The following is a 22,559-nucleotide window of genomic DNA, read 5'->3' as shown; positions in this document are numbered from 1 at the left end:
GGTCAAGTTCTTACAAAAGAGCTTCGGGCGACGCCATCTTTGATGTTGCTGAATGATGTTTGAGAAAAATATACTGTTTTTATTACGGATTTTATTTTTATTTTTAATGCATCATTTCGTAAATTTATCTAAAACATTAGAAAATAACACTTAATTTCTTTAAATAAATTTTAAAACTGCAGGGGTTTTTCTCTTTACGTAACTTTTATCTATTTCTGCCCGTGTTCTCTATTGTTTGTATAAATTTAGATTTCGTGATTAACATTTTTTTCCATTATTATTATTTTAAGAATGATTTCATACCAGACGAAAGAAAAAGTAATTTTCTTTATTAGTTTAAATAAAATAATTTAAAAGCAAGCTATTTTAATTTATTGCACAATCATATCTTATTTCTAACATAAATTTAGAAATCAAATTTTTATTTTTAGGTTAGAAATGACTATTACTATCCATTTTAGTTAAAAACAAAAACTTTTAAGGTATTTATGCAACTGAAAGCAATTGCTTTGATTTATACCAGTGATTTCCTAACTTACAATTAAGTGGCAGGCCAAATTGTGCATAAGTCATAGTTAGGTGAGTTACAGATATTTTGTATGTTTCACATATACTAAAAGTAGGCACACTTCTATCATTTATAAATGGCGTGTCAAATATGTTTGTAAGCCAAATTAACATATGCCACAGGCCAGATTTGATCTGGGACTGCAATTTGGGCACCACTCTGGAAATTTTTATACAATTTCCAGAAAACTACAGGCTAACATACAGATAACAACCTTTAAAATTTGTTCACATTTTAGTTTACGACTTAATGCTTAAAAGCAAAAAGTAATTGTTTTAGTAAGAATAATTTTATTGGAAAGATTTGTGTTTTGATCAATGAATTGTTCCAGACAATAATCCTTGGTTGCAATTAAGAAGCTATCAAATCAAATATTGACCTTGATAACAGACAAATATCTCTATTGCCAGTACAGGGCACTCCACTCTCATACAAATCCAAACTTATTATTGTGATATTGTTCAGGGCTGGGCAAAACGTATAGCCTGATAAAAATAAAACAACAAAAACAACCAACTGGATGAATATATTTCTTAAAATATCAATACACAGCTAAAGGTATGCTATTTGGAATAATTGCACACAGAGTGAAACAGCAGCACTCTGTGTGTAGTCATGAAAAAAACCACATTCAATTGCATTGGGGAAAGAATGACGTAATTAAAAACAATGAATCTACCATAACTATGCAAAAAATCTGATCCATTCTGGGCTGGAGAAGAATGCTAAAGTCCATTACTGTCTGCATGATACTGAGGTAAGTGAGAGTTCCAGAATACTGTATCATGAAGAAATGATAAGAGCACTAGACAGCCAAAGACTGAACAGACCCCTCAGAGGGTGCAATCCTTGGCAATCGGCCAACAGGGACTCAATAGTGCTTGAAATATCATCTCACTCATTATGCCACATCATCCACACTGATCTGCACTTTTGTCCCTACAAAATCCAGATCATGCAACGTTTGAAAAAGTAGGAAAAAAGTGCATTGAATGACCTTCACCACAAATTTCCTAGGACTTTGGCGACTGACTCACTAATTTTGAACAACTTTTAATGCCCAACAAGGCCCATTTTGAACTATCTGAGAGTGCAAACAGGCAAAATTTCAGATATTGAACAAAAAACAAACTCCTGCTAAATGAAAGACTATACCATAGTGAATGTATCACAATGTGGCATGGCATTGCATTGTTTGGCATCACAGATGCAATTCTTTGAGAACACTCAGGGTTATGTTGTTGCTGTTAACAGCAATAACTGTCAAGGTGTTAAATGAATTTTTCATTTTGGAGCAGACTAACCTGAACTTAAAGTATAGTGGAACTATACTTTAAGTTCAGTTAGTCTGCTCCAAAATGAAAAATTCATTTAACAGAGTCTGAGTAACAGTGCTGCTGTTCCACTCTGTGTGCAATTATTCCAAATAGCATATCTTTAACTGTGTATTGATATTTTAAGAAATATATTCATCCAGTGGTTGGTTTTGTTGTCTTATTTTTATCAGGTTATACATTTTGCCCAAGACAGAGCAACAGTCCTTATTGCACGTCAGTCCATCACAATTGTGAAATCCGGAATTTTTGTCGACTATCTGTCGATTAATGCTTGTTAAGCAAGGTTCCACTGTACCAATAGTAATTNTTATGATTATATATTGGGTTGAACCAAAAGTTCGTTCAGTTTTTAGAAAGAAATAAAATATACTATTTTGGAATAAATAAAAACCTTTAATTCACAATGTGTTCAACCTTCTGTTTGATAACCTTATGCCACCTGACAGGTAATTTCATAATTCCAAATTTTAATTGTGAAATTTTAATAAAAGTGAAATTTTAATAAAAATATTATGTGCAAATTCATATACATATTAACCATATACACTGTTGAACCTCGCTTAACGAGCATGATTCGTTCCAGAACCTTACTCATAACATGAAATACACGTTAAACAAAACAATTTTTCCCATATAAATTGATGTAAAATACGATAATGCGTTCCACGCCAAAAAAAAAAAAAATACTGAAATATTTTATGTATAACATTTATTCAAAGAAAATTATACAATATACATTGTTAAGGAGTGTGAATCATCTTTATCTTTGTTTCTAGCATGAAATGAACCAACCTGGAATGCAAATTTGATTTGCAGAAAATAAATAAAAATCAAAATACAGTAATTTCTAATATTTAATTATAGCCTTGGCATATCATTTGGCGTATTTATTATATAATGAGCTATGGTTGTTGATATTTATGTGTAACAGGTCTGAACAAAAGTTAGTAAAAATATGTGATCAGAAATGACACTAAGATGCTAGCGGAATGAGTGCTAAACACAGACTGATGTAGCATGCACACAATCCAGGACTTTCCCTCTCCTCATTACTTGTTATGCAAAATGTTGCTCATCAAGTGAGTCATTTTTTAAACAATTTGTTTTGCTCATTATGTGAATTACTCATTATGAGAGGTGCTTGTTAAGCAAGGTTCCACTGTACCAATAGTAATTATTTCTATTTGTAGTTAAATTTTAATTAAAAAATGCATTGGCTTTTTGCATTGGCATTTCACAGATGCACCTTGAGAAAAGTGTTATATTCTTTGTTAACATGTGGAATTTATGCTATTATCAAGTGTCACCAGTGAAGAATAACTTGCTCAATCCTATATAACATTGTAGAAATAAACATTAGATTACATTTATTATTATTATTAATAATAATAATAAATTTTGTTTTGGTTGCTATGCCTTGACTCTGGTCCGGCATAGTACACAGCCACCGGTGTGAACCGAGTATTACCCACTAAACCCAACATAATAATAATAATAATAATATTATTATTATTATAATGACAAGTTTCTGAGACACTACTGTATTGTAAAAATTAAATACCTATAATTAGTGATTTCCCATCACGATTTTCATCATGTGTCTTCATATGAGATTCTAATGACTTTTTCTTGAAAAATCCTGAAAAGAAAAAGTAATTTTCTTTATTAGTTTAAATAAAATAATTTAAAAGCAAGCTATTTTAATTTATTGCACAATCATATCTTATTTCTAACATAAATTTAGAAATCAAATTTTTATTTTTAGGTTAGAAATGACTATTACTATCCATTTTAGTTAAAAACAAAAACTTTTAAGGTATTTATGCAACTGAAAGCAATTGCTTTGATTTATACCAGTGATTTCCTAACTTACAATTAAGTGGCAGGCCAAATTGTGCATAAGTCATAGTTAGGTGAGTTACAGATATTTTGTATGTTTCACATATACTAAAAGTAGGCACACTTCTATCATTTATAAATGGCGTGTCAAATATGTTTGTAAGCCAAATTAACATATGCCACAGGCCAGATTTGATCTGGGACTGCAATTTGGGCACCACTCTGGAAATTTTTATACAATTTCCAGAAAACTACAGGCTAACATACAGATAACAACCTTTAAAATTTGTTCACATTTTAGTTTACGACTTAATGCTTAAAAGCAAAAAGTAATTGTTTTAGTAAGAATAATTTTATTGGAAAGATTTGTGTTTTGATCAATGAATTGTTCCAGACAATAATCCTTGGTTGCAATTAAGAAGCTATCAAATCAAATATTGACCTTGATAACAGACAAATATCTCTATTGCCAGTACAGGGCACTCCACTCTCATACAAATCCAAACTTATTATTGTGATATTGTTCAGGGCTGGGCAAAACGTATAGCCTGATAAAAATAAAACAACAAAAACAACCAACTGGATGAATATATTTCTTAAAATATCAATACACAGCTAAAGGTATGCTATTTGGAATAATTGCACACAGAGTGAAACAGCAGCACTCTGTGTGTAGTCATGAAAAAAACCACATTCAATTGCATTGGGGAAAGAATGACGTAATTAAAAATAATGAATCTACCATAACTATGCAAAAAATCTGATCCATTCTGGGCTGGAGAAGAATGCTAAAGTCCATTACTGTCTGCATGATACTGAGGTAAGTGAGAGTTCCAGAATACTGTATCATGAAGAAATGATAAGAGCACTAGACAGCCAAAGACTGAACAGACCCCTCAGAGGGTGCAATCCTTGGCAATCGGCCAACAGGGACTCAATAGTGCTTGAAATATCATCTCACTCATTATGCCACATCATTCACACTGATCTGCACTTTTGTCCCTACAAAATCCAGATCATGCAACGTTTGAAAAAGTAGGAAAAAAGTGCATTGAATGACCTTCACCACAAATTTCCTAGGACTTTGGCGACTGACTCACTAATTTTGAACAACTTTTAATGCCCAACAAGGCCCATTTTGAACTATCTGAGAGTGCAAACAGGCAAAATTTCAGATATTGAACAAAAAACAAACTCCTGCTAAATGAAAGACTATACCATAGTGAATGTATCACAATGTGGCATGGCATTGCATTGTTTGGCATCACAGATGCAATTCTTTGAGAACACTCAGGGTTATGTTGTTGCTGTTAACAGCAATAACTGTCAAGGTGTTAAATGAATTTTTCATTTTGGAGCAGACTAACCTGAACTTAAAGTATAGTGGAACTATACTTTAAGTTCAGTTAGTCTGCTCCAAAATGAAAAATTCATTTAACAGAGTCTGAGTAACAGTGCTGCTGTTCCACTCTGTGTGCAATTATTCCAAATAGCATATCTTTAACTGTGTATTGATATTTTAAGAAATATATTCATCCAGTGGTTGGTTTTGTTGTCTTATTTTTATCAGGTTATACATTTTGCCCAAGACAGAGCAACAGTCCTTATTGCACGTCAGTCCATCACAATTGTGAAATCCGGAATTTTTGTCGACTATCTGTCGATTAATTGTCCCGTATTTGCTTAAAATCCAATTAAATTTTCCTTTAACTTAAAGTGAAACCTAACGAAAAAAAAAACCCTTTTCGTTTATGTTCGACATAAACATCCGTTCAATTCGAAACTAATCCCACATTCCAACTGATAAGTTGATAGTTAGCATGGTCCCGGGAACAACTCTGACCCATCTGCATACCTTTTACCTCACAACAATTGGTCACATGACCATTCTCCCACGCCGAACTTATAAAAACCCCTTCCTTCCCCTTCTCGGGGGAGTCGTTCATTCGCCGTCACTTTTACAACTGTGTCCTATGAATATTGTGTCCTATTAATATACTGTGTCCTATCCGATATTGTGTCCTGAAGAAAAATTATTATCCTAATCCTACCACATCGTTGGATATCAAAACCTTTTTCCTTAAGAATATTCAAAGACATAAAGAGGTATGGACCTTATTTTTGTGAACTCTCTCTCGGTCCTTCGCGGTTCAGGGATTCAGATTTTCCCTTTTGAAATTGGTTATTGTAATCTCTATGTAGCTAATAAATCGTTGTTATCCTGTTAAAGTGGTGTTATCCTTACTCGTATATCGCCGGTCATCTTACCGACGCACTCCTCCCTCCGCCACTCGACCCGAAACATTTAATCTCGTTACCACGGGAAAGGTTAAAATTTTAATCCATCCTGACCAGTGAGAAGGGTTTAACGACCTGTCGCCGGATCGGGAGACCTACACCCTCCCCGGCGGTTCACACAATCATGTGACACGCATTTCCCAATATGCTGATTTCAGATTTGGAGACATTCACTGGCCAGCAAGGTCACCAGATTTGGCTATTCTGGACTTTTTCTTGTGGGATATCTGAAATGTCAGATATTTTCTACATGCCCTCAAACATTGATGCACCTGAAGAACCATATAATTGATACTGAGCAGAATATTCCTCTTGACATATTATATCATGTAATGCAAGCTTTCATCCATCAGTTGAAAAAATGAACTGTGCACAGTGGTGACTACATACCTGGTGTGATATTCAGAAAAAGACTTTTGAAGGTTGTGCTATGCAAATGGCCTATCTTTAATCGTGTACTCATGTTATTTTGAAAAATAGTCATCTAGTTATTTATGTTTTTCTGCCTCATTTATATCTATATACATTTTGCCCAATCCTATATTAGTAAAAAGTTCAGATTAGTGGGGTATCTTAGTGTTATTTTGTGTATGTGTTTATATAAACACATACACAAAATAACACTAAGATATATTGTGAAATCTTTTTCACTTCATATCATGAAATCTATTCTTCTGCTGCATATATAAAGGGATTGCCTCAATTAATTTCGCATTTTAATCAAATTCCACATTAAGCAAGGAATATCTGTATTAATTTTGAAATTTTAGACATCACATGCTGTATGGAGAATATAATTTCCCTCCCAGTACAGTTTCTAAATCTCTATAATAATAGTATTATATATGTATGTATGTTGTAATTGTTGTTTGTTAGAGTTTTAAAGGTAAATTTTACATGTTTGTCTGTTTGATACAATGAATTTTTTTATTAAGAGTTAAAAGAATTTCAAACTGTATATTATAATTTAGTATGAAAAAATAGATTTAATTGATGTAAGAATTTATTATTACATTGTTATTCTACGCTATCAATATAAAACAAATGCACTCTTGCTAATTCAAATTCCACTCATTTTGATTCAGTTTCATTCGTTTTTCCATTACATATTCTGGCCAAAAACAAATTGGAATCATAGATAATTTTTTTTAAAACATGACTAATTTGTAAGATAAATATATATACTATACTTTTTAACATATATATACAAAATAAGTATAAATCTATATAGCATAAAATAACAATGTAATAATAATAAATTCCTACATCAATTAAATCTATTTTTTCATATTAAATCATATGCCTCTGTGTCCTTATCTTATAGTTTAGTATTAAAATGTCTAAATCCGAGTAGACATTTTAAATACTGAACTATTTTTTCATACTAAATTATAATATATATACGGTTTGAATTTTTTAAAACTATTATTAAAAAAAATTCTTTGTATCAAACAGACAAACATGTAAAATTTACCTTTAAAACTTTTTAACAAACAACAATTAGAATATATATAATACTATATTTATAGAAATTTAGAAACTGTACTGGGAAAAAAATATGTCCATACAGCATGTGATATCTAAAATTTCAAAACTAATACAGATATCCCTTGCTTAATGCAGAATTTAATTGAGATGATCCCTTTATATATGCAACAGAAGTTTTAATTTATACGACTTTACCAGCTATCTTTACTTAACATAGATACTGTATTTTGATTAAAATGATTTTGTTATACATGGTTGGAGGATCAAGGGAATAATTAACCATGTTAATCAAAAGATACTTGTATTAGCAATGTAGGTTTTGTAAGTTAAAAAGTAATTTATCAAAAATTTATTACCTCTAGTACAAATGCTACATTTGTAATCTGTATCTCCACGATGCATCCTTAAATGATTGTATAATCCAACTTTTGTTGCAAGTTTTCGATTGCATCCCTCCCAAGGACAAGGAGTTGGTGGACTGAAAATGAATTACATTAATGTAAATTTAATAATAAAGAAAAAAATCAAATATATTAATCAAGACATAAAGCATCATGTATGACTATATTATATTGCAACATAAATTAAAATTTTTAAATATTATTGCATACAATAGAAATAACTACATACAAATATTTTACAGATAAAAATATTTCATCACATTCATTCTCAAGTATTATAGAAAATATTGTAATGATAAGCAATAATAATTTTTGGAGATGTTTATTTTATAATGCTAATACCATTATAGCATTGACATAAATTTGAATTTACTAAAAAACTATAATCAGTAATATAAATATTTAATAATAAAAGAAAAATAGAACTAAGAAGCTTATGATACAAGAAGTTCTAAATATATATTTTATTCAATTTAACTCATAAAATGTCTAAATCTGAAATCACAAATTTCAGATTTAATTTAGGAATTGAATAAAAACCACTACATTGCATTCAGGGTCACTTTTTACTAGTCCTCATTCTTTTTCTTTCTTTCTTTTTTAACAGAATAGAAATGAGAACCAATAGAACTAGTGAACAAGTTTAATTTATTCAACTGAGTTAATTCAGTGTAGTCTCATTATAACATTGAAATTAATGAAAAATCATATTTGAAGTATCAATATGTAGTTAATTCTATTATATAATAACATATGTCTGTCTTTAGTTTTAGTCATTCAATCGTATAAAATATTTAATATTTACTTCATGTCTAATTCAATCCCTGATATTACTTATAATTTCAGAATACAATTTGCCAAACCATATAGCAAGCAATTTAAAACAAATTTTAATTGTGTTTTCTCAAAATTATTATTTTAAGCCACACTTACGCATGAACTTCCATATGAGCCATCAGTTGTTCTCTCTGTAAAAATCGTCTATGACATTTCTGGCACTCATGCACAATACTATGTGAGGATAAATGGCTCCAAAGAGCTTGAGAACTCTGCATTTTTGAACCGCATATCTGTTGAATTAAAAACAATTGAGAAATCAAGAAATGTTTAATAGAAACTCAAATTATCTAACTTAATTATTTATATAAAAAACAAAAAATTACTTAAAAAATATATAGGATAAATATATATTATATATATATGCACAGACACACACAAGACCCATGTTAATTATCCATTCCTTCCACAGAGATGCCACATTAGCAGCAGTGTTGGATTACCAAGTGACCAAGTATATATAAAACTAAAACCTATCTAAAAGCATAAATGACATGACCCATAGCCCTTCAGTAAGATTCTTTTTGAAGGTGAGTGTGCAAATAATATGGCACACTGACATTAACTACTGTACATGAAAATGATACTAGAGTAAATGGGAAAACAGGACATATCATGTAATTAACATTTTCGCAGAAACAGAAGTACATAGGTGATTATATTGGGAAGGATGCCTAATAACTGAAACCAGAGTAGAGCAAAAGTGTGCTGTATGTATAAAACTATGTTTCTATCATCTTTTAGCAAGTTACCTAAATTTTATTTTCAAAGAACATTTGATTAGTCTAACATAATCAATATTCCTTTCTTAAAAAAATAATTTTAATTCATTTCATTTCACATTATTTACCTAAATCTTTATAATATTTTATTTTAGAGACCAAAATGGTTCTGACAATTCTTATTTAAATACAATAGGGGGAAAAGATATGTTTTTGAACAAATAAATTCTAAATAAACTAGCTAACAGGAAAGAAAACAATATTTCTCTATTTATTAAACTATGCTTATAAGAAACAAAAATACAATTACCTCACAGACATTTGCTAACTCTGGATGTATACTCTGAATATGATTTCGTCTCGGTCCTGGTTGGACAAATAAAAGTCCACAATGTTGACACTGATATTGATGACTTTCAGTCTCCATATGTTTGACAAATGTTGCGAACAGACCAAACCAACTGTGACAGACTTTGCATCGGTAATTTCGAGGTTCCGTCCGGTTATATTTTTCCTATAAATAAAGTTTTGTTAAAATTTTAATTTTAGTAAACTTAATTTTTATATCAATTACACTTACCTGTACTTTCATATATTTATTAGCATGTTCAGGACTTAGTAAATGTTCTTGAAGAACTTCATTGTCTCCAAACACCATATCACACATACTACAGAAGCTTTCAGATTTTTGATTGTGTTGCATAGCATGACGTTGAAAAGCTGCTGTGTTTCGAAATGTGCGACCACACGCACTAATAATGCACTGAAATCTCTTTTCCAAATCATGTAAATTATGCATGTGCAAATAATACAGAGCATAGCTTTTAATTACAGCATCACACAGATGGCAATAATGTCCAATTTTTGCAGGAAATCCCAATTCTGCCAACTGATTATCGGTAGGAAGATCACACATGCGCACTTCTTTAATACTCGCATTTTGATCCTTTGCATCATCTTGGCTCAATTTTGTACTTTCTGACAAATTTTTCTTTTCTTTATCTTCTTCTTCAACAATGCTTTTATTATTTTGTATAATGCTGTCATTTGCAATTGAACTTTTATTCATGTCATCTTTATTATTTTCTACAGCATTCGGAAGTTGTTGACTATCTTCATTTACTTGTTGTAAAAGACTGTCTGCTAAAAAAAGATTAATTATAATTAACTGAAAACATTTTATGAAATTCTCCAAATCAATAATAATAAAATTATTTTTTAAAATTTACCTTCAATGCCTTCTAAAGACAAAGCTTGTGAATTATTTTCTTTTAATGTGTCTAACTCTTGAGATTCATTTTTATTTATTTCTTGAGATAAAATTTCTTGAGTGATTACTGCAGCATTTTCGTTTGAAGGATTATCCATTAAATCATCTTCATTTTGAGCTAATTAATATATTTAAATGAAACATGATTGAATATTCACAATAATATTAGAAATAATTAAAGGAGTTACCAGGAAAGCCTTCTTCCTCTGAATAGTCAATGGTTTTCTTGTCTACCCATCTCATATGCACATGATGCTGATGATGGTTGCATTGATTACGACTAGTAAATCTCATGCAGCATATGAAACATATATTATCATCAGAACTTTCACCATTTTCTACTTGAGGTAACTGTCCTATTATTTCTTCTGGTGGAGCATGAATACCATCAGCCATATGTTTCTAAAAATATATAAATAATTTATTAAATTAAATATCTTACAGCATTGAGATAAACACTATGGCTCCATGTTGTACACAAAATCATTATAATCTTGCATCAAGATCTTTTTACTGATATAATATATTACTGGCATTCTGATTGGGATACAATGTGGCACATTAATAATGCATTCAAAAGAGTCATAAATTGTACACAATTTTGTAATCATTCTGTAAAAAGATTCTTGGAGAATGACATAATCCTGGAAAATTTATCACACACACACACACACACACACACACACACACACACACACACACACACACACCAACATACTGAATTAATTACGGTGAGAGTTTGGATTAGGAAAATTTATGGCATCAGAAAAATTTCATAAAATCTGGTATTAAACTTAACTCAAAACTCTTTTTTATGCATTATAGTTTGGCCTGTTATAGTTTGACCTGTTAATGAGGTTTTTATTTTATAACAATAAGCTTACCTTAATATCTTCTTCTGAAGAAAATGTTAATGAACAATTGTTACACTTGTAAAATAATGTTGACTTTGAGTTTGTAACAGCAGTCTCTTTCTCTTGAGGAGACTGTTCACAATTAATAAGAGGACAGTTAGATATGTGACCCATCAAATCTCTAGCATCTCCACAAGGTTGAAGACATTTAGCACATGACCAGATCTGTGGACCTGCAAAAATAAAAATTATAAATGTTAAAATAATTAGTTTTTTATTACAATTACTCCCTGCTACCATGTTTTCAATATAGAAGATTACTTTCAAATATAAAAGTTTCTGGCAATATGTCACATGCTTTTTAAGTTATAAATTTCTGATATACTGAAAATTAAATGTCAACTTAAAAAAAACAAAAAATTAATTGCTGGCTCAGTTGCTAGCTATGTCAAAGTATATTAAACATTTTAAAATAATTTTAAATCTTGATATAACCATCCACGATTACTCATGGCACTGACTAGGGACAACTCCTATGTCCACGGCCTATATACTCATCCACTATGGCACTCAGCCAGCTATCATTTTACCCTGGCATAGTATGTGTGTATGTAACATTATTCTATCTTATTTCATGAAAATACAAGTTAGAGTAACTTTCTACATGCTAAATCAAAAAATAAATTTTTTGTAATCTGCTTATATTTAATATCCTATATTTACAAAACAAGTTAACATTCATTAATAATTTATTAATGAATATCTGCAAATTGTAAATTGTAGTTATTAATTTATTTAGCTGATATCTATGCATTATATAATCTTAGCACTGTTCAATTCAAACTATCTTAATTATACTAAATAAAAACAAATTCATAACAATAAATTTAACCTCCATTTAAATTAACAAAAAATAATAATTTACCTGTCTGAACTGCATGTGATAACAGTATGTGTTTATTCAGTCTTTCTTTCCCATGAACATAAACAGAACAAACTGAGCATTGCAAGTGAGGACCTGGTTGTTCTTGTAAATGACGCTGTTTAACATGAGTTCGAAGACGACTTGGACGGGAAGTACAATAATTACAGTAACGACAAACATATGTCTGCATTCGATGAACACTTTTCATATGTTTATGATGAGTGACAAAATCTTCCGATGCACAGGAACATATACTACAATAAAAAGAATTCCCTAATTCAGTGACTGCTGACTCGGGTACAAGTCTCACAATCTTTTCGTGAGAAGAAGGATAATGCTCTCGAACTTCGCACAATGTCTTAAGAGTGACTTCACAGAATCGGCAAGCAGAATTTAAAGTTGTATCTTCTGTTACGTCTGACGGTACACAAACAAACACAATATTTTCACTAAATTCCGCTTTCCAACTCTGTACAGCCAATTCATGAACGACATGATAATGCTTTTCCAAATCAACAGGAAAACGAAGTGTATATTTTCCCCGGCAAAACAAACACTGCAAAGTTGGATCGTTGGGCGAATACACTTGACGAAACAGATACATTCCAATTAATTTTTCAGCATTTTCTGCTTCACCCAAAGGCAATTCACTTTCAACTAGTTGTATAGTGTTTGGTAATTTTAGTGTTCCGGAATCATCAATATCTAAAGTACATTCTTCCAATAAAGGACGAGTATCAGCCTTTTTCTTGGATGTCTGCAATGACAAAAACACACACATAAAAAATTTATAATATAGTTATTTTCATTAAATATTTATGAATTATAATTATAAATTACTATTGTAATGTTTTGCAGTTGAGATAAATTAACGAAAATAGATTAAATACTATTATAAACTTAAAAGCATTTAAATCTTCTACTGTTTAACAGTTTCCTTGCTATCCACAATCTCACTTTACACATTTTCTGCTATATCCCTTTCAGGTCTGATGGGACTCAAGTCTCAACTTCTTTAACTGATTTTAGAAACACTTCTAGAACCTGTCAAGACTAGTAAGCCATGTGCTAAATTAGTTTTCTGTTTTCTCAGCAGGTGGCAGGAAGATATATAATTTAATTTTTCTTAGTTTGTTTCAATAGTGTATAAATGACTGCCTACTTATAGAAGTTTTTTACACTAGTTGGATCATTTGTTAATGAATAGGTAAAGATATTTTTATTTTGATTGGCATTTTTCTGATTTAAATATAAGTAAACTTTTAAAATGCTAAATATTCTTTCAACTGACTTATTTACTGAAAACATTGATGTTTATTTTTTTCAGACTTAGCAGTCCCATTAGATCAAATTGCTGATGTAAATTTTTACATATGAATCTGTAAAAATGCCTGCATTAAAGATGCTAACTGTTCTTGTTAAAGTATAAAATAGTTACTACAAATACATATACAGTACATATTGTGAGATTTAAAAAAAGAAAAAAGAGATACACAATATCAGAATTTAAAAGTTCATTGTCAGAATTTCACAAATTTTGCCCAATGTTGTGAATGGTGTTCAAGTAAAAAAATTGTACTGCTAATACACAGTAAATTGATATATGCAATGCAACAGTGTTGTAATGAAAAAAAAAAATTTTTTTTTGCATTTCACAACAACACTGTGACGAAAAATGCCTCAGGACCAGAAAGACCTTTTAATTATTTTTTAAATGTAATTTACATTTTATGTACCTCGAAGCCTGGTGTGCAATTAACTTCAAAAAATGAAAAAATAAAATGTCACAAACATTTTCAAACCTTCAACAGTTCTTCAGGAGGCAACGAATTTCCATTAGAAAGTCATTAAATATGAAAATTATTCAAAATTTGAATATGCGCTAACCATTGAATTTTTACCAGGCATCCGCACTACATACGTAGCAAATGACGAGAATTTATAGTGCTTTGTCCACTAACACTTGACATGCCAAAGATAGATTTATTTCTTCCTTGTAGTTGATGTAGATGTGCTGAGTTTGTATATGTATAAGGCTTCAAACCATTTTAGATGTTTAGTGTATGGTGTGCTGTGGATAATTCTCGCCTGGCTAAAATTATCCACAACACACCATACACTAAACATCTGAAGTAGTTTGAAGTACATTCCAATTAATTTTTCAGCATTTTCTGCTTCACCCAAAGGCAATTCACTTTCAACTAGTTGTATAATGTTTGGTAATTTCAGTGTTCTGGAATCATCAATATCTAAAGTACATTCTTCCAATAAAGAACAAGTATCAGCCTTTTTCTTGGATGTTTGCAACGTTTTGTGATCACTTACCTTTTTAATAAATTATTTTTTATTACAAAAATCTGTGCATTGTAGTATAAATTATTTTAAGTTTTTATTGGTGAACAAAATTGATTATAATTGGGGTTGTAATTAGATGAATAGCATGTAGCAAAAAAATTAAAAATTTCATATAACAACATAACAGTTTAGTCTACAGACTCTTTTTGCTAAACAGGAAATGACATCATGTTTAAAACTGCTTTTATAAGTTTTAAATGTAGAGTGACCATAACTATTTTATTATTTTACTACTAATGATACAGTAAAATAATAAAATAATTGTTACACAAATAAAAAACTAAAATAAACTGTAAACTGTAATAAAAATAAAAAAAACTGTGAAGGATCAAACCCATATTGTGTGGCTCCTGTGACTAGAACCTTATCCACCTGCCTATTGCCATTCAGAGATGTGGAACCTCAAAAAACTTATAAGCTAAATACTCAATTTTCAGAGGCCTGTTTTTCAGAAATGCTTGAGAAGTGGATATTATTTGGACAAGTAGATGTTTGTGTTTAGGACTATGTGCTCACCAAGTTTTATTTGAACTGGAGACCCAAATATCTGACCCTCTCTTTGTTAACTAATTCTAATTCTTCTAGTAAGCTTCAAGTAAGATAACTCAGATGTTGAGAATTAGAATGTCAATTTCGATTCTGTTATTGCACATAACCACGACATGAGGTTTTCCTTTAAATTTGTAGATCCTTTATTTGCATAGTCAGATATATATATCCTCACTGTGCATTCAGATAATAGAATATCAAAGAATTCCCTTGTCCACTTTAACAAATCTGCTATAGAAATTTGGCTCTTCTGGGAAGTATAGTGTCAAAAGGACTGTACAGTGGGCGATCGGTTAATGAACATAATCCATTCCAAGACTTTGTTCGCTATCTGAATTGTTCGTTAACCGATTATCTATTTACCATAGGTTTTAATGGGAATTTAATTAATTCGTCCTGGATAACCCCCAAAAACAAAAAATATATATACTTTCTTACTATGTTTATTTATATGTAATAATAAAAATACATACATACAGTCTTGCATTTTTTATTAATCATGTTTTTCCCATTTGAAAGGGTTAAAGAATCTGTCTAATGTCGATTGCTTTTCTCTCCAGGATTTTTCGTAAGTAATTAATAGGATTGCAATTGTAGAAATCCCCAAGCCTCAATCTGGTTTGGATGCCATTCTAAGACCGTTGTTCTGACATCCTCCCACTTCATCAAAAGATCTTTAATAGCAGATATTGGCATTAATCCTCTTTTTCAGAAGAAAACATATCTCGCCGAGTTTCTTGGTGTTATTCTGTCATCAGGTCCATTTCAAGTTCCATTATAAACTCTTCGATGTTCTTTATTTCTCAGATTGATTTTTGTTACTCCTTTAGCTGCTTGAGTCTTCTTGATTATACAGTATCTTTCTTAAATAAGACTGAACTATGGCCTACTGTAGACTAGTTCACGCCATACTGCCCAGCAACATTGGGCATCTTCTGCCCACTCTCTACCTTTGCTATTATACTCTCACATTTCGGGGGGGACCAGGTACAAAACTTAACGAGCGCCTACCCGACAGTCTCGTGAATACATAAAATAATTGTTTTTGTCAGAAAAATAAAAGGCTGGAATTTCAAGGTAGAGTTTCAAAGTTCGAAGGAATACTATCCGATCAGTATATACCGCCTTGAGCCGAAAAGTTTTGAATTGTTGCCCGAAGACAAGAGCAACAATTCCCTTCTGGCAACAGATTTAGATATGAATACCAATCGGTATTCATTATTTTACGTCGCTGCTTCTTGTGTTTGTTCTGTGGGGTGTTCGTTATCCAAACATAAAAATCTTTTGCGAAAGTATTCATTATCCGATCTGTTCGTTAACCGATCACCCACTGTAGTTGCCTAGAACTTACAATGGGACCTTACAGTCTCGGAAATTCAGTTTGGAATGAGACTTTGCAGGTTAGTAGTATAACTCAAGGGTGTCACCCAGAAGAATTGTAAAGTGCACTAGCCAGAAGATTCTGAGGAAAAAGGCTCTAAAGTTTTAAGCGCAGCTCATATACTGATTGATTTTACACTATGGCAGCACAGCAAAATGGCTGAGTCTGTAGCAAACTCGCTTGCCACGTGGGCAATCTAGGTTCAATCTTACCTTCGGAAAACTTTTTTTTTTTAACTGTTTTAAAAATTTAACAACTTTTAAATAAAGTTAATGACCTAAAAGTATTATCAATTAAATCATAAATAATGTTATTTTATTTATGAAATGACTGTTACAGCTAATTAAAATGTGAATTAAAGATAATATTTTATTTCTAAAGAGTTGAATAATTTCAAATGTTTTCCGAAGGTAGGATCGAACCTAGATCGCCTGCGTGGCAAGCGAGTTTGCTACAGACTCAGCCATTTTGCTGTGCTGCCATAGTGTAAAATCAATCAGTATATGAGCTGCGCTTAAAACTTTAGAGCCTTTTTTCTCGGAATCTTCTGGCTAGTGCACTTTACAATTCTTCTGGGTGGACACCCTTGAGGTATACTACTAACCTGCAAAGTCACATCCCGAACTGANTCAGTATATGAGCTGCGCTTAAAACTTTAGAGCCTTTTTTCTCGGAATCTTCTGGCTAGTGCACTTTACAATTCTTCTGGGTGGACACCCTTGAGGTATACTACTAACCTGCAAAGTCACATCCCGAACTGAATTTCCAAGACCGTAAGGTCCCCTCGTTAGTAGCAGTTTTCTTCCTAAAGTTTTCCTGGAAGAGTGGTCCTCCTTTCTCAAAAACATTTTATGATTTCTTGTACTGTCTGATATATCTGTACTAGTGATGTGCCGGATATCCGTATCCATATCCGCAGATATCCAAGGGAAAAAAAAATCCGTATTCATATCTGTATCCATTACTTTTTAGCGGATCTTTAACGGATCTTTTATCTTAATGAATTTCATTACTTATAGAAATTTTAAAGATAGGGAGCAATAAAATACTAATAACGTCAATTCAAATCACTTTTTATTTCTTAAAATCACATATTTGGCACATTCATATTGCAAAAATTTTATCATGAAAAATTCATTTACTATCGTAAAATATTTCCATATTAGACTACTAAACTTTTTGTCGACATTGTTTTTATTTTAATTTAACTCAACACTCTCCAAAAATACAAACGTGTAATCTATGCTATCCCGTGTCACACTAAACTGTAAACAAAAACACGCACAGTGCAAGTCAAAACACATCGCGTTACTAACGCAAAGCATCAATTATCGGTCCAAAGTCACACGCACAGGTGCCGACTGAGTACGAAAGTTCAGATCCGTATTCGTAAATCTAGACACTAATGATCCGTATCTGTATCCATATCCGCGGATATACATTTTTAATGATCCGCCACATAACTAATCTGTACATCTCATTTGATACTGCATTGGAGATTCCTTCTTTATACTACTGAATAATAATTTTCCTGATTGGTTCTGGTACTGCCTTACCTCTTGCCATTTTTCACAGACATTAATATGAACTGCTAAAAGTGACTTCCTTTTCATATGCTAGATGTGTGACACAAGAAAAATTAAGACATTCCAGAAAATTCTCTAAAAAGCCTTTCTGAATGAACTTTGTTGTAATGCATTACCAAGAGGTTGCAAGATTTGTATATTATATTTTAGCTATGTATTCTGAACTAATAAAATCTAAGGCAATAAGTTATTGGAATGAACTTGTTTACAGTAGAGCCTCGATTATCCGACTCAATTGGGGACTGGGGTTGGTCAGATAATTGAAAAGTCGGATAACCGAAAAATATGAAAAAATCCATTACTAGTGTAGTATATTCTTATATCCCATGTAATTAGTATATTAGTACATCGCTATTAACCTACTTCGCATTGAATTTTCATCGATGTTAAGCCTAACAAAAATTTTTTAAAATAATAATCGTCGCTATTATATCATTAAAACTTAGAAAATTAAGCCTCGTTTAAATACTGGCCCCCTTTTATGGTCGAATGAGTGTTGCCAGCTAAAACACAAAAATAATATTAAAGTAGCCAAGACATAGCCAAATATTTTAGCGCCACATCACTAGCGGACATTTGAAATTTGCTGACTAGGACGGTCAGTTAACCGAGGTGTTGGTTAATCGAGGCTCTACTGTATTTACAAAAGAAATTATTTATAGCATTTGGTTTAATATATGCACAAAAGTTTTTAAGTTTATGCAAATTTCTGAAAGTTTAAATGGTAAATGCAATTCACTGCAATCAGGGTTGTATGTAAAAATTTTAATTGAAAAATTTTTTCTGTTTATCATGGATGCTCAAAAAAAATCTGTCTTATGCATACAATTTTTGATTACTGTCAAAAAATTACACATATAAGGCACCAATTTTTCATTCTGATCACATTTTTGATAAGTTAATGTCATAGAGGTATTTCATGATTAAACATGAGGTAATCATGACATCATGAATATTTTTCAACAATGCATAACATAAATGTGTAGCAGTTTGCAGCTTGCTGTCACCTTGAATGCTTGTTTTTAAGATAGTCTAGAAGCATAATAACCTTAACAATTTAAGTGTTCTCAGTTTTATTTCATGCCCAAAAAATACAGAAAAGAATTTTTTTTTGTTCTGAGAAACACCTCAACTCTCCCATCACTTATTTCCAACTGAACTCATTTCACATTAACCCAAGCTATCACAAAATTTGAAGGATTCCTTAAAAGAGCCCAGTCAGGGACACTTTTCTGTAAACAAAACAACATATGAATATTAATTATTTTGTTACTATTGCTGTTATTTAAGGCTATAACCAAGATCCGCCTGTTCCGTACACTAGTCATACCGATCCTTCTCTATGGGTCAGAAACTTGGACCCTGCTTAAGACAGACTTGGACAAACTTGAGACCTTTCAATTGAAATGCTTGAGACAGATTCTTGGTATCTCCCTTTGGGATCGCATCACCAACAATGCCATCCGGGCCAGATGCCAACAGCAGCCATTTGTTGAGATACAAATTCAACAGCGACAACTGAGATGGTTTGGCCATGTGTGCCGAATGAATATTAACCGAATTCCCCACCAACTGCTCTTCCGACAGCGACCTACTCTGTGGAAAATCCAACTCTCTGCACCTAAGAAAACGTGGACCAAGCACGATGAGGAGGACCTCAAGAACCAACAGCTTGATCTGAACCAGGCAAAAGCAGCGGCTATGGATCGAGGGCATTGTGGAGAAAGCTCGACTTCCTGCGGCACCCACAGCAGCATACTGGTTGCTCGGACGCCCGCAACCAAATGCCAGCTAGGGACAAAAGAAGAAGAAGGCTATAACATCTTTTAGGGTTTTTTTATTTTTAACTCTTTCCGCCCTGTGGGCACTAAAAGGGTCCACCAAATGAACTTGCTAAATGAGGATTTAGCAAGTTCATTATGGGTTTGGTGAGGCCCACAATGAGACAGCTGGGTGGTAAGGGACAGGAGCCGACATATCCGGTCAGGCCACCCCCTGAAAAATTCCTGGAGATTTTTTGACCCATCTGGATTCGATCCCAGCTCCCCAGAGCAGTAGGATGCCACCTTTACCACTCAGCCATCCACCCATCTCTTTTAGTGCTTATTATATATGAAGACTGATTTTCAGATTTTAGTTTTTATTTAACATTAAAATACAATACTTAACTAATTTTACAATAAAATTGTTATTCAAATTTTCAGTATACTAATAAATATGCATTTCATTTTCAGCACATGCCCTCATCAGTTTATATTTTTTGGCTGTTCTATTATAAAATTAGAGAGGTTGAGGCGCACGTAAAACGTGTACGAGTAATGGGTGAGCGCCGCCATCTGGCAGTTCTGGACCAGTCGATAATGGCCTTTGCTACGTGTAGCTTGGTGAGTACACGATCGGCTTAAACGTCTTCATTTTTTTGTGTTTGGGGTTAAAATTATGATTTATTTTGCTTCCGCCATTTTTTTCAACTTATTTCCCGTGAGTCAATGCGCGATGTTCACTGAGTCACGTGATGTTATGAACGTGTGCCTCAACGATTTTTACTTGGACTTGAAATGTGTAACGTGTACTTCTGCTACCCGTACACGTTTAACGTTTGAACTTGTGCCTCAACCTCTCTATTATGTATTTAAAGTTCTGGACATATTTAAAAAATTCAACCATATACTGGACATGCTATTACATTACATATGTAATAGATATTACTAAAACATTTAAAGCACACTATTAATAAATCAATATACAGTGGAACCTCAGTTAATGAACTTAATCTGTTCCACAACTTCATTTGTTAACCAAATTGTTCGTTAACCAAAGCAATTTTTCCCATAGAAATTAATGCAAATACAATTTATCCGTTCTAGCCGTCAGTATTTTTGTAATTTTATTTGTAAAATGGATTTTCTTTAATGAAAATATAGGAAAACGTGCTCATAAACAGTTGATCTAGGTTAAATTTTTGGAAAAGGGGAAAGATTTGACGGTTATAAAAACATCACATACGATCGTTAAAGTTCCAAAATGACAGATAGCAGAAACAACAATTATGATGGGCTAAATTATGAGCACAAGGCTTATAGGTTTATCAACAATCTCCAATCAGACCTGATGAACAGATGTCAAATAGACTCCTCAGAACAGACCTTTCTTGTGACCTAATATGGTTTTGATTTTTACCTGGAGACAAAGAAGAAAACAATCAGGAAGTGAGAGGAATGGGACACAGGACCGATCAAAAAGTGAGATTCAAGAAAGAAATACTATAAAAACCCCAAATCTCAAGGTCAAAATGCTGTTCCCCTAAAATTCTACAGTGATTAATTGGTATCGTTTTTATTTGGATTATCCTGAAGTTGTGTCCGCTAAAATTTGTGTTGTCTCTCGCAGACTGCTCCATCACTTACCATCGCTTCTGTGACCAAGCAAACCCATCTTGTCCGCTCTGGGGCTACAACTGATCAGCTTGCACTATCGTAGGACCAGCGATATGCTGCTTCTCGTGTGCTAGGAAAAAATACTGTAGATAAACCATTTCCAACCACCTCATATATGTAAGCATCTTTCTGTCCGAATGAATGATTTTCACTATAAAATACTTGTCATCTTTGTCTCCTTCGTCACCACCAACGTATGAATGAACCCTAGATCATCAACGACGTGCAATTAACTGATTCCCCCTAAAAGTTGGCAAGCTTACAAACTTGACACAAAAACCTGTTAAATTTTTTATCCAAATTTAGTCCGCCATCGGAAACAAAATTTTTGTAAAATAAAAGTTCGTTAACCAAGGCATCATTAACCAGGGTTCCACTGTAATTCTTCGTTTTTGTTTCACCAGGTTGAGGGCATGATGCTGATATGCATATTTATTAGTAGGCTGAAAATTTGAATAAGAATTTTATTATAAAATTAGTTAAGTAATGTATAACTCTCCCATCACTTATTTCCAACTGAACTCATTTCACATTAACCCAAGCTATCACAAAATTTGAAGGATTCCTTAAAAGAGCCCAGTCAGGGACACTTTTCTGTAAACAAAACAACATATGAATATTAATTATTTTGTTACTATTGCTGTTATTTAAGGCTATAACCAAGATCCACCTGTTCAGTACACTAGTCATACCGGAGAATTAGAATGTCAAT

The 22,559-nt window shown here is 32.2% G+C and overlaps 1 protein-coding gene across 3 annotated transcripts in view; it reads right to left on the bottom strand.

The window, feature by feature from the left end:
- LOC111631837 overlaps window positions 1-22,559 on the bottom strand; it is a 53,713-nt gene that overhangs the window by 11,839 nt on the left and 19,315 nt on the right. For 2 of the 3 annotated variants that reach the window (XM_023376159.1, XM_023376161.1), the window contains 9 exons: window positions 12,540-13,296; window positions 11,645-11,847; window positions 10,949-11,162; window positions 10,720-10,878; window positions 10,071-10,633; window positions 9,801-10,004; window positions 8,865-9,001; window positions 7,887-8,008; window positions 3,467-3,544 (listed from right to left, as the gene is read on the bottom strand). In XM_023376159.1, coding sequence (XP_023231927.1) covers window positions 3,467-3,544; window positions 7,887-8,008; window positions 8,865-9,001; window positions 9,801-10,004; window positions 10,071-10,633; window positions 10,720-10,878; window positions 10,949-11,162; window positions 11,645-11,847; window positions 12,540-13,296 — 2,437 coding nt within the window. The remainder of the gene's footprint in view (window positions 1-3,466; window positions 3,545-7,886; window positions 8,009-8,864; window positions 9,002-9,800; window positions 10,005-10,070; window positions 10,634-10,719; window positions 10,879-10,948; window positions 11,163-11,644; window positions 11,848-12,539; window positions 13,297-22,559) is intronic. The other variant, XM_023376160.1, reaches the window with a different exon arrangement.

This window comes from Centruroides sculpturatus, unplaced genomic scaffold (assembly GCF_000671375.1).
Source record: "Centruroides sculpturatus isolate CEXI.00-Female unplaced genomic scaffold, Cexi_2.0 scaffold180, whole genome shotgun sequence".
In the NCBI taxonomy this organism is placed as follows: Eukaryota; Metazoa; Arthropoda; class Arachnida; order Scorpiones; family Buthidae; genus Centruroides; species Centruroides sculpturatus.
Note: the sequence above shows the minus strand (reverse complement) of the source record. Positions and strands in the feature narration are given on the sequence as shown.